The following is a 12328-nucleotide window of genomic DNA, read 5'->3' as shown; positions in this document are numbered from 1 at the left end:
TGTATGAGGTATACTTATTATTAAGCTCTAATTTCTTTTTCACTAATATCATCTACTACAATAGCCAGCTACATGTCTCAAGTCTCAATTCATAGGCTTATTCTCTCACATTTAAACTCTTGATTTACAAGCTCTAAGCTAACCGCATTTCTTACACTTAAAATTAAACTATATTTTAGTGCTATATAAAATTTGTAATTTATCATTTTAATGCTAGCCCTCTACAAAAAATTATTATGCTAGCAATAGCAGGTATTTTAATAATTTATATTTAAACATTAAATTATTATATTTATAAATAGACTAAATTGCAAAATAAATTGTTCAAAAATGTGATTGCAATTCTATCTAATTCCAATTCTCATACTAGTTTTATTTGGATGTCAACCATATTTTTTTAATATATTTGATTAAAGATAAGATTTAAAATTGTATTTTCTCTAAATGTTAAAACCAAAAATAGGACCGAACCGAATTGTATTGAACCAAAAAAATTGGTTCAATACAGTAATGATGTCATTTATATTTGGCACAGTCCTAGTATTTTAAATTTCAAAAGAACTGAGGTTTAGTACAGTGCTGGTGATTTATAAATAACTGAATTAGACTAATCCATGCTCAGCCCTAATCCTTAAGCCAAACTCTGCTATTAGAACTCGCATAACATATTTGCCACTTTAAGCACCACAAGGAATATCTTGTAAACAAGAAGCTCTTATTACTTGGAAAATTACAATCATGCAAATGCAGAGGTCCAATATGAATGTACTGCATACAGCTATAATTGCAGTCACAATGAGCAAGTGAAACAGGAAAGCTGAAAATAAACATGTTAGTCAAGTTTTCCAGAAAAAATTAGAACATAGGCAACAATGTAGTGGTAGGAACTGACTTATGGTACAAACATAACATAATATACATTTGGCATGAATGTCAAGGTGAATTGCATTTTTAGACTTACAGCCCTCTTCTTTCACCACCAAGGATCCTCCACACCATGTTGGCCCGGGATTTTCATTAACAAGAACATTAAGCCAACCGGCACAAAATTTTGCAAAGCGAGATTTCCCCTGGATCTACTTTTGAATAACTGGTTTCTGGCTTCAAGCTTCCCCAAAAGTATCTCTCGATGAGGAAGTTTCAGTGCCAAAACTCCAGAGGTCTTTTATCTCTCCTCTCACCAGTCCCAGTATGACACAAACTCCTAATAACAAAGTTAATGCAAAATTGAGATGGTTAAAGAAAACCAATAAAAAAGTAAAAACTCCTCTTCACTGGAAAACCAGAAGACCCAGGGCTGTTTGACGACCATATTCAGCACTTCAATTACAAATAATGTTAGTTAAAGTTTGTATTTCAGGTCAGCTTTTTATTTTTTTAGTTTAGAAAAGAGGCTCTCTGAAAAAACTAAGTTATACTTAATGTATTATCTTAGTAGTATTCCACCTTAACCAAAACTACAAGAGGTATGGTGATTTTAGCATTATCACTATCGCCAAAACTGCCTCCACTGACACCACCTTTGCCACCGCTGCCAATTGACCATCACTACTAAGTACCACCGCTACAATCACTACATACAATCATACCATCAGTTCAAGCAGCACCATTACCACAACTACAATCCCTTCTGCCACTATTTCGTCACTTTTTTTATTTGGACTTAGAAATAGAATGCTTTTAAAATAAATTAGGACCTTTCAATACTAATCATTACTAATACAGTTAAATTCACAACTCTTCTCATTTACTTTTAAATTTTGGCACTTACTAATTCAGTATTTCTAATCAAATATTTTCACTATTAACATAACTCCTAAACATTCAACACTAAATTAGTTAGCTCTTATTCAATTTATAAAACACCTAAACATGGTTAAAACTAAATGTAATCAGCCAATTCATTACCTAGGGTACAAGGAACAAGATAGAGGAGTGCAGGTTGACCATGCCCATCCATTAGATATAAACCTAAGTACGTGAGGAAAAGACCTGCAATCAGAAACTCCTTCATTAGTACCAGTAAAAGGGGACACAAATACTATAAAGCAGCTAATTCAAAGGCAATAACTTCAGGAATTACCATTATTAGGGTCAAAGGGTATAAAATCCTTCACCTTCCATTTTATAGTTTCAAGCATGGAAGGTGAACTGTTGAATAATAAAGTAGAGAAATGAAAACACAATAAACTTTAATACTCTTTCCAGTTAGATGCTACAAAAGAAAATCATCTCTGTGTATGAATTTAAACATTTAAACACACTGAGAAATGCACTATTACACTGTGATAGTACCAACAATGCTGGAGCTTAGGAAAGGAAAATCTTCAAAAGAGTCCTATCCTTCGATATTTTCGAATAAAGTGATTGCTCTCGAGACTCAAACCTCTATCCCTATGGAAAAAAAACTACAAACTTCAACCAATGCACCAAGATGGCATGGTCTTGATAGCATAGTTTCTTAACCTAACCGAGCAATTAATGCCACATCACAAACATGCCATGATAGCATAATCTTGCAGTTATAAGAGAAATGTTCTCATAAAAATCAAATAAGATAAAGATACACAAAACAAGAATGCTCACCGATTCCGTAGCCAATTGTCAACCAAAGAAAATATCCCTTACACAAGCTTTTCTTATTTGTTTTATCGTATCTGAAACAACCAAACAGAAAAAGTTAAATCAAAACCATATATTTACAAACAGAGTAGTGTATTCTGTAACTTACTCTGTGTGACCTAAGATACAGAAGACGTCAAAAATCCCCATTATAAAGAAAACAACTATCTTTTCCCATTTAACGAAATTCGCTAGTCAGAATATTCCATTTCTGAATTAAAAAGCCAAACCAGTAATGGTAAGAAATTATTAAAGACATTTCTATAAACTTAGAAAATTCAGTGAAATTTTGAGTTCAGAATTTCCCTGATGCATTTTCATTTGAGAAACTGTAACTCTTTTCTTATACTATTTATATTAGGTCCACTTCAGAATTCAGATAATCTGTTTCAAACTAATGTATATCTCCCACTTTCTCGAAAAACAAGTTACATAAAGGAAGAGCAGAACCCACCCCAAAAAACTAAAAACAAAGAATAAAGGAGGGGGGATGGGGAGAATTAATGATATAATATCAATATAATATACATTAAATATAGAATTTGCATTCAATAATTTATTAGTTAGTAGTGAGCCACAACTTAAAACAGTACCTCCGTGCAAATGACAGAAGCAAACCAGGGAAAAGAATGTCCCCAAATCCAATCATGTCATAACCTCCCCAAGGATCAGCAAATCGAGGAAATCTCAAAAGCATGGGAATAGATTCCCCACCACTGTTGTCACCTCGAGCAACCTATAGAACACAGAAGTTAATGATAATAGAATAACCAAACAAGTCTTCTGATTAACATCCCACAGGCCTGAATAGGCACATAATTTTGTTGATAAAAAAAATAAGAAAAAGAAACACTTTTATAAGGGGAGAAAGAGCTTAAATGAGGAAGCAGTAAGCTCAAAAATTTCAAAAGTAATTGTGATATATTAACATGTATGCTATTAGTTTACAGACTTGATGAGGACAAATGGAGAAGACAATATTACAAATCCAGGGTATGCCATCAACAGTTGCCAGAACCATCCATTAAATGAATTAATCTATTATTTGCAAATTGTTTCCATATTCACTTTCCTTTGCCAGTACCATTCATTAAAGGTATAACTGAGCCTAGCTGAGCCAGGTTTTGGTGAGTATGGGATTGGCTCATTTACCATTGAGCCGAGCTCAAGCCAAATCTATTACATGTTTTCATGTCTCATGAGCCTAAATGAGTCTAATGATCATGGGTTAAAATTAAATCATTCAACAATCCTCAAAAGAATAAAAAGTTTATTATAAAATATATTTAATAAAATTAATGACTTTATTCTAATAAATAAGTTCAAACAGGTATTTCTATGACTATTATAAGCAAAAATATGTAAGTTATAGATTCAGATATCAACCAATGACATTTTAATTTACGAGCAAGCTCACGGGTATATAGGCGAGCTAGGTCACAAACCATGTTTTTCAAAGTTTGACCTTGGCTCGCTTATTAAATGAGCCTCATTCAACAAGTTCAAGCAAGTTTTAACTGAGCTGAGCTTCTAGCGGGTCAGCTCATTTACAGCCCTACCATTCATTTAACTTTCCATGTTTGATTCAGATTTTCTTAATTATCCTCCTCCAATTGGTCCAGCCAGTTACTGTTACCTCTTGCATTTGGAAATCTCAGCAACCTAATTGGAATTTGGCATGCAAATTATTGCTTGTTGAAAACATTTTGGTGAATTGAGAGATTCAGTAAAGAATCAGACAAATATAATCTGTTAGTCTTACATTAATATATTACATTCATAACCACTGAATTTAAAAGATTTTATGTCTCTGATGTTGAACTCATGAACAAAAGATGAAATGTCAAACAAGTGACTGATACTTACAGCGATCATAACACTCTGATGGAATATTATTGGGGATAGAAATACCCAAAAGATGTCATAAACAAATGCGCAACAGAGAAGTACAGCAGCAACCTACATCACCATACCAAAATTAAGGCAACTGAAAAATCCAACAAATACATGATAAAAATAGAAACCTAGGTACCTTAATATTAGGCAATCGTGCCACCTGCAAGACAGTTATCATCAAGCAGATACCCTGACAACAAGAAAGCCATTATTAAGCAAAGAACCACAGGAGAGTGCAACTCATTTTAATATTGTTTACCTAACTTCAACATGTCATATGTGCCACAGCGCAATGCGCTTTCGTTTAAGTACACAAGAATACACCAATTTTTTTCCCTTTATTTTTCTTTTTCTTAGTGCAGTCCATAGTTTCCTATGCATTGTGAAACGAGCTTTTAGGAAAAGCATTACCCCAGTGATCAAGGACCAGCAAATTATAGGCACAATTACTTAGGAGTGAATTTCATAGTCATACGTAGAATGTTGTCCTGTAAGCAGCACTAGGTATTCTTTTATCTGATATAAGTTTTTTTACATTTATCAGCATTTTTTTAATTTATATCAACTTTTCTGTTTCAGAATAAGGTCTCCATTTTATTCCTTGCCCAAACCAGGTTTTAGGTGTTATGAGTTGAAATTGAAGTTCTCTTTATTTTTTTCTTGAACTTTTCTTGTCCTCAAAGGTTGTCTTCCATGCATTTCCTAACTCTGTTGTACAGCATCATACAACAATATACCAGAAAATTATGTAGTTGATGTATCTGTGCAAGATACCATCAGTTTATATTTGACCGTTTAAAACAGATAAGGTAACACCTCACTCAACTCAGCAGCAAGATCTCTTATCTACCACAGCATTGTTTTAGTTATATTTAACAAGGGGATTGGTGAAAGATTAGTTGAAAGATTCTCAAGGCATGATGCATGATAACAATCAACTAGAAGGGGCAAGCTTCTTGTCCACTTTATTGTTCCTCTGACCCCTACCATTGGTAGAACTGCTGACAAGGTTAAAAAACCCAACAAAAACCTGATTGATGCTTAATATACACAATTTAATCACTTAATAAAATTCCCATGAAATTTCATTAGATAACGAAATGAACAGACAAAAGCCCAACTACATTAACCAGCATGTTATGCAGCCATCATTCGCACAAAACAACTTGCTAATATTTCTAGTTTCCCCAACCCATTAATTATTAGCCCTAACAAGAGACTTCAAAGGTTCACATATAACAATTATAGTCATTCCTTAACAATTTAAGAAAAAAATGCATCAAAACCTAAACTATTGCACAAGTAGTAACAAAAAACTTACAAGAATATCTTGTCCAATCCATGAATATGAGGCCCGACGATTGGCAATCCAAAAAATAGCAAATGCCAGACAACAACATAATACAACAAGGGAGAGAATAGAAGTTTCTCCCAGAAGAGGTAAGTTGACTTTCTTTTGCGCAAAATTTCTGCATTTTCTGCTCAACAAACAAGAAATAATAACATGAATGAAGAGTATATCATAAAGCTACAAGTTAATAGATTAGAACCATGAAAAGTGTGACCCAGTTTACCTTGAAATTAACGTTACTATACAATTATGCATGCCCTGAAAATAGAAAACAGTTCAATAAGCACATTGCAGAATTATTTTGGTTAAATCTTTTGCTCCCATATAACTAATAATAAAACATACATCAGAAAGAAAATATGTAGATTGCACTACTTCGATTGGATCTATATGTATATCATACTACAGGTACAAACTAGGCGACCAACTTCACATGAATTAGACTTTTCTTTAAGTGGAGCATAGGCATGCAAATAAACCTCTGTATATGAGCAAATGAAAGTCTAATCATACACCAGTATGCAGCTTAACAGCACTTTGTTTTGCATATTTGTTCAAGAACAGAAATCAGGCTTGCAATAGGATTATTTAGAACTCCCACCCAACGCACAGAAGTGTTAGAAATTCAAATTTTGAATAGGGACTTGAGATCTGCAGAAAGAATCAACCACAATTTTCAACTGCTTCAATGAGCAGAGCTTGCACCTGTTGAACCTGTCAGGGGGCTCCCTAACCAAGACAAAATCTCGCTAACAGCCAGAATCCAACCATTTACCTAAATCTAATAAATAAAATCTAATAAATAAAAAGGGATTAGTATAATTAAGTGTCCGGTCTTTTACTGTTATGTCGGTTAAGCATGTTTTAACTCCTAAAATGAAAATAAAAATCTGAATCCGCTGCAATCCAACATGCATTGACCATATCCAGCTAGTTGTCAAGGATCTCAAAATGTGTCCAAGAAAATCACACATGCATTATGCATCTTCAATTCAATATGGAGAAGTGAAATGATCCACCCCCAGATTATTATATATGATATCAACCTTCCATTTTCTTTGTTCAACAGCTCTATTTTAAAATGTCAGCAGTAATAACCAAGGTTTATACAATTTTATAGCATGGTCCTTCAAATATCACAACATTTTATTTTCCTTTGCTAATATTGTCCAATACTGCAATCTAAAAAAACCCTAAAAAGAACTTTGTAGTTTGTACCTCAACACCGCCGAGGCAGAAGAGTATAATCAGCAGCCAGACAAACCAACTTGACATAAAAAAGTAGAGTAAAACCAGAAAAGTTGATGCTGTTAGGACGAAAATTACTGCACTCTTTGCATTGATATCAAGGAATTCTTTCTCATCATCTTTGATTGCTGAAACTCTGGAATTTTCCTGGCCAATTAAAGAAGAAAAACTATTCAAACGCCCCTCAGTGAAGCACAATTCAAAGCCAAGTGGTTACTGAAAAAAAAATTTAAGAGAATACCAACAAGAAATAGAGCATATAGAACATATAGAGACACGCATCCTTTTAAAGCTAAGATTTAGAGAAATGGCAGCAGTGAAGAAAAAAACAATCTCGAGCATATTCCTATAGGTAGCACCGAAATCATATGTAAGATGTTACAAACATCTAAGGCATTGAAGGCTAGTTTTCTGATTATAAGAAGAATCTTAGCACCGTCAACATCAATGGCTAAAAGCACATTTAGCATCTCTTTTTCAACAGTAAAGCCGACAGAATATTGCTTTAGGGACCCATCAGCAGTAATGCCAGTCCCAATGATCCTCTCTTTAACAATAGTACAATGCTAAAACTCTATTATGTCCCACCAAATGAATATAGAATCACAGATCTGAAATCTATCATATATTAGAACTTCACCAGTCCTTGTTAGGGGTAAATAAACACAAAACCATCCTTTCAGTAAAAGCTGACAAGCCACCAATATTGAATCACAAACTTTTCTTTCTTCTTGGGAAAAATTGCCGTTCTGTGCAAAAAGAACTAAATTCTCATCTGTTACCCCATAAGAAGCAAGCCCAGTCGTTCAAAAGATAATCAAGCTAGTTGGTACATTATGTACCAAATGCACTAATTTCTCCTAAATATTAGACATATTATAGTATCAACTAATTTAATCCTGAAAATACAGAAAGACTATTAGTGAAGACCCAATTATAATATGATCTTCCAATATTTTCTGTATGAAACAGAATACAGACACATTAGGCTCCTCTCGGAAATCAGAAGAACATACAGTGAACTTGATTTGTGAATCACCAATAAGAAAAATCCTCAGAGGTTATATATACACACCACAAAATATATCATTGCCATCTATCACAAGATTTTCCACCAGTTTTGCGAGCTTAACTGTTGCAGGATTTTGATACATTATTCCTGTAACAATGCCAATCCAGCAAAAGAATGCACACAGAGAATGGGCAGACATTTGAAAAGTTGGGCATAAACTTTAAGATAAAGAAAAGATTATGCATTACCTTTGGTGATAATTCATTGTAGCGCTCATCAGTCTCCTCAGGAGCAGTAAATTCTGACCAAAGTGTAGCACAGGTCACAGTTCCAACGGCCATCAACCATATGAATATCACTGAATAATCCACAACAGGACGATTTGGTGCATATAACTTTATTTCCACTGCATAATTAGAAAATGTTTATAGTTAGAAAGTATGCATCGTACTTCTAGTTTCAGTTTTTTTGTGTGCCTATGAATGAGTTTCCTGCATGCATATCAGAGGGAGAGCGGGAGAGAGAGGAGCACATATAGTTATATGCACCAAAATCAAGTGTTATGGTTCTAGATTGACTTCAAATTGTTTACCATGCTTGATATAATGATTCACATGTAAAGATCCATTATAAAGCAAAGTGCTACAGTGCATTCTACTTCTAGTTTTAGTTTTTTTGTGTGCCTATGTATGAGTTTCCTGCATGCATATCGCAGGGAGAGAGGGAGAGAGAGGAAAACATATAGTTACATGCGGCAAAATCAAGTGTTATGGTTCTAGATTGACTTCAAATTGTTACCGTGCTTGATATAATGGTTCACATGCACACGTCCATTGTAAAGCAAAGTGATACATTGCTCATGCAAAAATTAAAGAACATTACCTCCCTTTTCTAAGTTTTCTCTATCTACCTAGAGATCCTTAACTACCCTTTTCCATCAATGCCTCCTAATCTAATTCACACCCAGTCCCCTACCTAATGGCAGCACACCCTCGCTTTTTTTAAGGAAATTACAGGAGTGTATCTAACACACATTGTACCATACTCGAGTAAACTATAGGAGCTCAAAGGCTCACCTTTCTGTCCAGCTACCATCGACTTGTTCAGATATTCACCTCCTGACTTTGGAATCAACACAACAGGAATTGAAATATTTGGTGCAGCACTTCCATTATCACAACCCATCTCAGCAAGCTCTATTACAGCAAATAATGATAAGCAGAAGCTAAAAAAATGATAAATCAAAGCTGTAGAGCAACATAGTAATTTTTCTCATAAAGGAAAAATTAATGGCAAGAAAATACAACCTTCTTCATCATTTATTACCAACAAGGCTTCTGCACCTCCTGACTGGGCAACTTCTGCCTTGGCAGTGAAGGTACAATCACCACGTATGGACATTGCAATGGAACCAGAAAGCTGTGGAAGAGAAAAAGAACTCTAACCATCATGTTATAAAGAAATTCAAGGAGGTGTTTCCATTGATAAGTGAAATTTGAAAAACTATCTCCATACATCAGCCATACGTGATCTCCATATATTTCATGCTATTATGATATGATGTTTCATGTTAATTCCTAAGAATTTTAAGGTTTTCCAAATATTTTGAAGTTTAATGGAAATTTTGCAGAGTTGAGAAAATTCTTGTTTAGCTGGGGAAACTAGCTTGTTTTTAGGAAATTGAAGAATGGAATTTCAAACCTGGCTGTCAATGTTTTCCAAGGAGTACCAGAAAATAGTTGTTCATATTTTCTTTGTTGTATAAATCTTTATAAAACTAGTTTAGCTTGCACATATAACAAGTAGAAGATAGTTCAATCAGATAACCGTACGTAAAGAAGAAAACAAAACAAAACCTTTGAAGAGGAACTAGAACAGCAGTTTAAGGGATTTGAGAAAACGGCAGACAGTCTGAGACCTTTTTCAGCCTCAGAAGGCAATATAGCCCCAAACCTTGCACTGACCGCAGCTAAAGTTTCACCTTCAACACCATTAACCCAGTTCATAACCTTAACCTGGAAGATGTGAATCAGGAAAAGCAATTGGTCAATTTGTGTCATGTAGCCTTAGATCAGAAATCAGAAGCATAAATAACAATGCAACATAGAGAAACTTTTAACAATAAACAAAGAGTTCCATATCCCATTTCTGCATGTTTGGAAGACATTTTAATCATCTTGAATCTGCTCAGACTGGATTAACATGTTCATACTCACACATATGGTAAATGGAAGGTTTGTTTAGTTTTGTATTAAGCATCCAATCGTAGCTACTACCCAGCAAGGCTACCTGAAATGGATAATTACCAACTTCTTTTCGCATAAGCATTCCTGCTTTGTTGCATAAACACCAGCCCACCTTCTTGACTATTTCAATAAGGTTAACAGTCACCAGTTGTTAACATTTCTTGACACCAAATGTTGCCTTTTTTATCCAGATAAAAATGTTAATTATAATAAAAAGGTAAAAAAAGAAAGAATCAAAGTAATGACAATTGGTACAAAATATGCAGAAAGTATATAGATAGCATCAAGGAAGAAGTAAAACAGAAGTTGTCCCGGTATAATAACTTTACAAATCAATTCCATATAAGTGTCTGCTTCAGGAAACCTGTAGAATACTCAAGCCCAGCCCCTAAGGAAAGCGTATTATTTATATCCAGATGCTGACTCCAGCGTTATACATAACGAGGAACTTTTAGCTAGTTAGCTCTTTCAACACCTTTTGTAAGCAAATTATCCACCCCATAACACTTGTAGGCATTGCAGATCAATCTTCGATAATCAACAGGCCAGAGATTGCAATTCCCTTCTGTTGAATACATAAGCTGTATGAACCCCCAACCACATGACATCCAAATATCATGAACATTGAACGCCTGAAGTAGGAAATATAAGACAGCAACAAAATCTACCGCTACATTTGGTTTCTTAAATCCAATATGCGGCAGATCACATCTTCTGACCACCAGAAACACCGGCCTCGCTCACATATCCATCCCTTAAACTCTTTTGGCAATATAATACTCCTAAATTCACAACTCCAATGCCACCTCATTATTTGCAGCATCGGAAAACCCACATTCCTTTAAATCACCTCTTCCTTTCATGAATATGTGATCCTTGGTTCTATTTTCCTATCCTAATAGGTCCATTAGTAGCATAATTGCACAAAAGCCTCAACTTTCACGCATAGAATTCCATTTAAAACCTCAATTCTTTTTCCTTATCTTCAGGAGCTTCCTATATATTATGTGCATCAAAAGAAGCTAATGTACGTGATTGAGCAAAACCTACCCCCACTCGGTTACCTTTTAATTCCTTAATTCTAGTAATAATAATAGACCGCATCGTTACGGTTCATTTCGGATCTCAAATAATTACATAAACATAGAACCTATAAAACTTGAAATCCATAACCAAAATTGCACAAAAAAAAAAAGCAAAAGAAAAGAAATCACATTATCCAATTGCAATCAAAACAGTAATACGATCAATTAAAAAGAAAAGACAGGAATTACCAATTTGTAAGGATGATCACAGCCAGGAGACTTGGGGGAATCGTCGTCATGAGAAGCGTCGTTGGCGAATGAGAAACCGATCAGAAACAACAAACAGAGAAGGAAGAGGAGAGTCCGTGAAAACGCCATTGGTGAAATTGCATCGAACTCAATCTCTCCCGAGTTGAGAATATAGAGAGAGATCGAGAGATTCTTTAAAATTATTTTACCTTTTATGAAAAAGAAATTAATAAATTTTTGGTGAAATTTAGTTATGAAAATGAACGTTGGTTGGGTAATGAGTTACTGTCCGATAGATATTTTTTGGTAATTGGAGTGTTTGTTGGGTGAGAACTAAGGAGTGATGTCATCCATTACATTTTTTAGGATTTAATTAAAAAAAAAATAAAGAAGTTCGGTGTGATATGATATTAAATGTCATTTTTATTTTTATCATTTTTCAATTTTTTGTGGATGAGTGATGGTAACAACTGTACTTGTTAAAGGATTATTAATTATGATACTATTTATATTTCATTAATTACTTTTTTTATTGAAAACTCAATTCCTTGATCTTCTTTTTAAAAATATTAACTATGGTTTTTTAATAATTTATTTAGATTAAAAAAGTTTTTAATAGACTTAACTTAAAAAAAAACTAATTAAATTAAATAAATTACCATTCTATAAATATTATAAA

At 34.0% G+C, this 12328-nt stretch overlaps 1 protein-coding gene across 1 annotated transcript; it reads right to left on the bottom strand.

The window, feature by feature from the left end:
• Window positions 1–696: 696 nt before the first annotated feature.
• LOC8260696 (signal peptide peptidase-like 3) lies at window positions 697–11969 on the bottom strand. Its single transcript, XM_015725695.3, has 14 exons — window positions 11650–11969; window positions 9986–10144; window positions 9437–9548; window positions 9206–9325; window positions 8378–8535; window positions 7088–7264; window positions 6093–6127; window positions 5840–5996; window positions 4655–4708; window positions 4489–4581; window positions 3216–3358; window positions 2587–2657; window positions 1909–1992; window positions 697–1204 (listed from the first exon to the last, which is right to left on the bottom strand). Exons 1-14 carry the CDS (start codon window positions 11776–11778, stop codon window positions 1104–1106), a joined length of 1593 nt encoding a protein of 530 aa, XP_015581181.1. The 5' UTR covers window positions 11779–11969; the 3' UTR covers window positions 697–1103.
• Between the last annotated feature and the right edge of the window lie 359 nt (window positions 11970–12328).

This window comes from Ricinus communis, chromosome 8, assembly GCF_019578655.1.
Source record: "Ricinus communis isolate WT05 ecotype wild-type chromosome 8, ASM1957865v1, whole genome shotgun sequence".
In the NCBI taxonomy this organism is placed as follows: domain Eukaryota; kingdom Viridiplantae; phylum Streptophyta; class Magnoliopsida; order Malpighiales; family Euphorbiaceae; genus Ricinus; species Ricinus communis.
The sequence above is the reverse complement of the archived record's forward strand: the minus strand, read 5'-3'. Positions and strand labels throughout refer to the sequence as shown.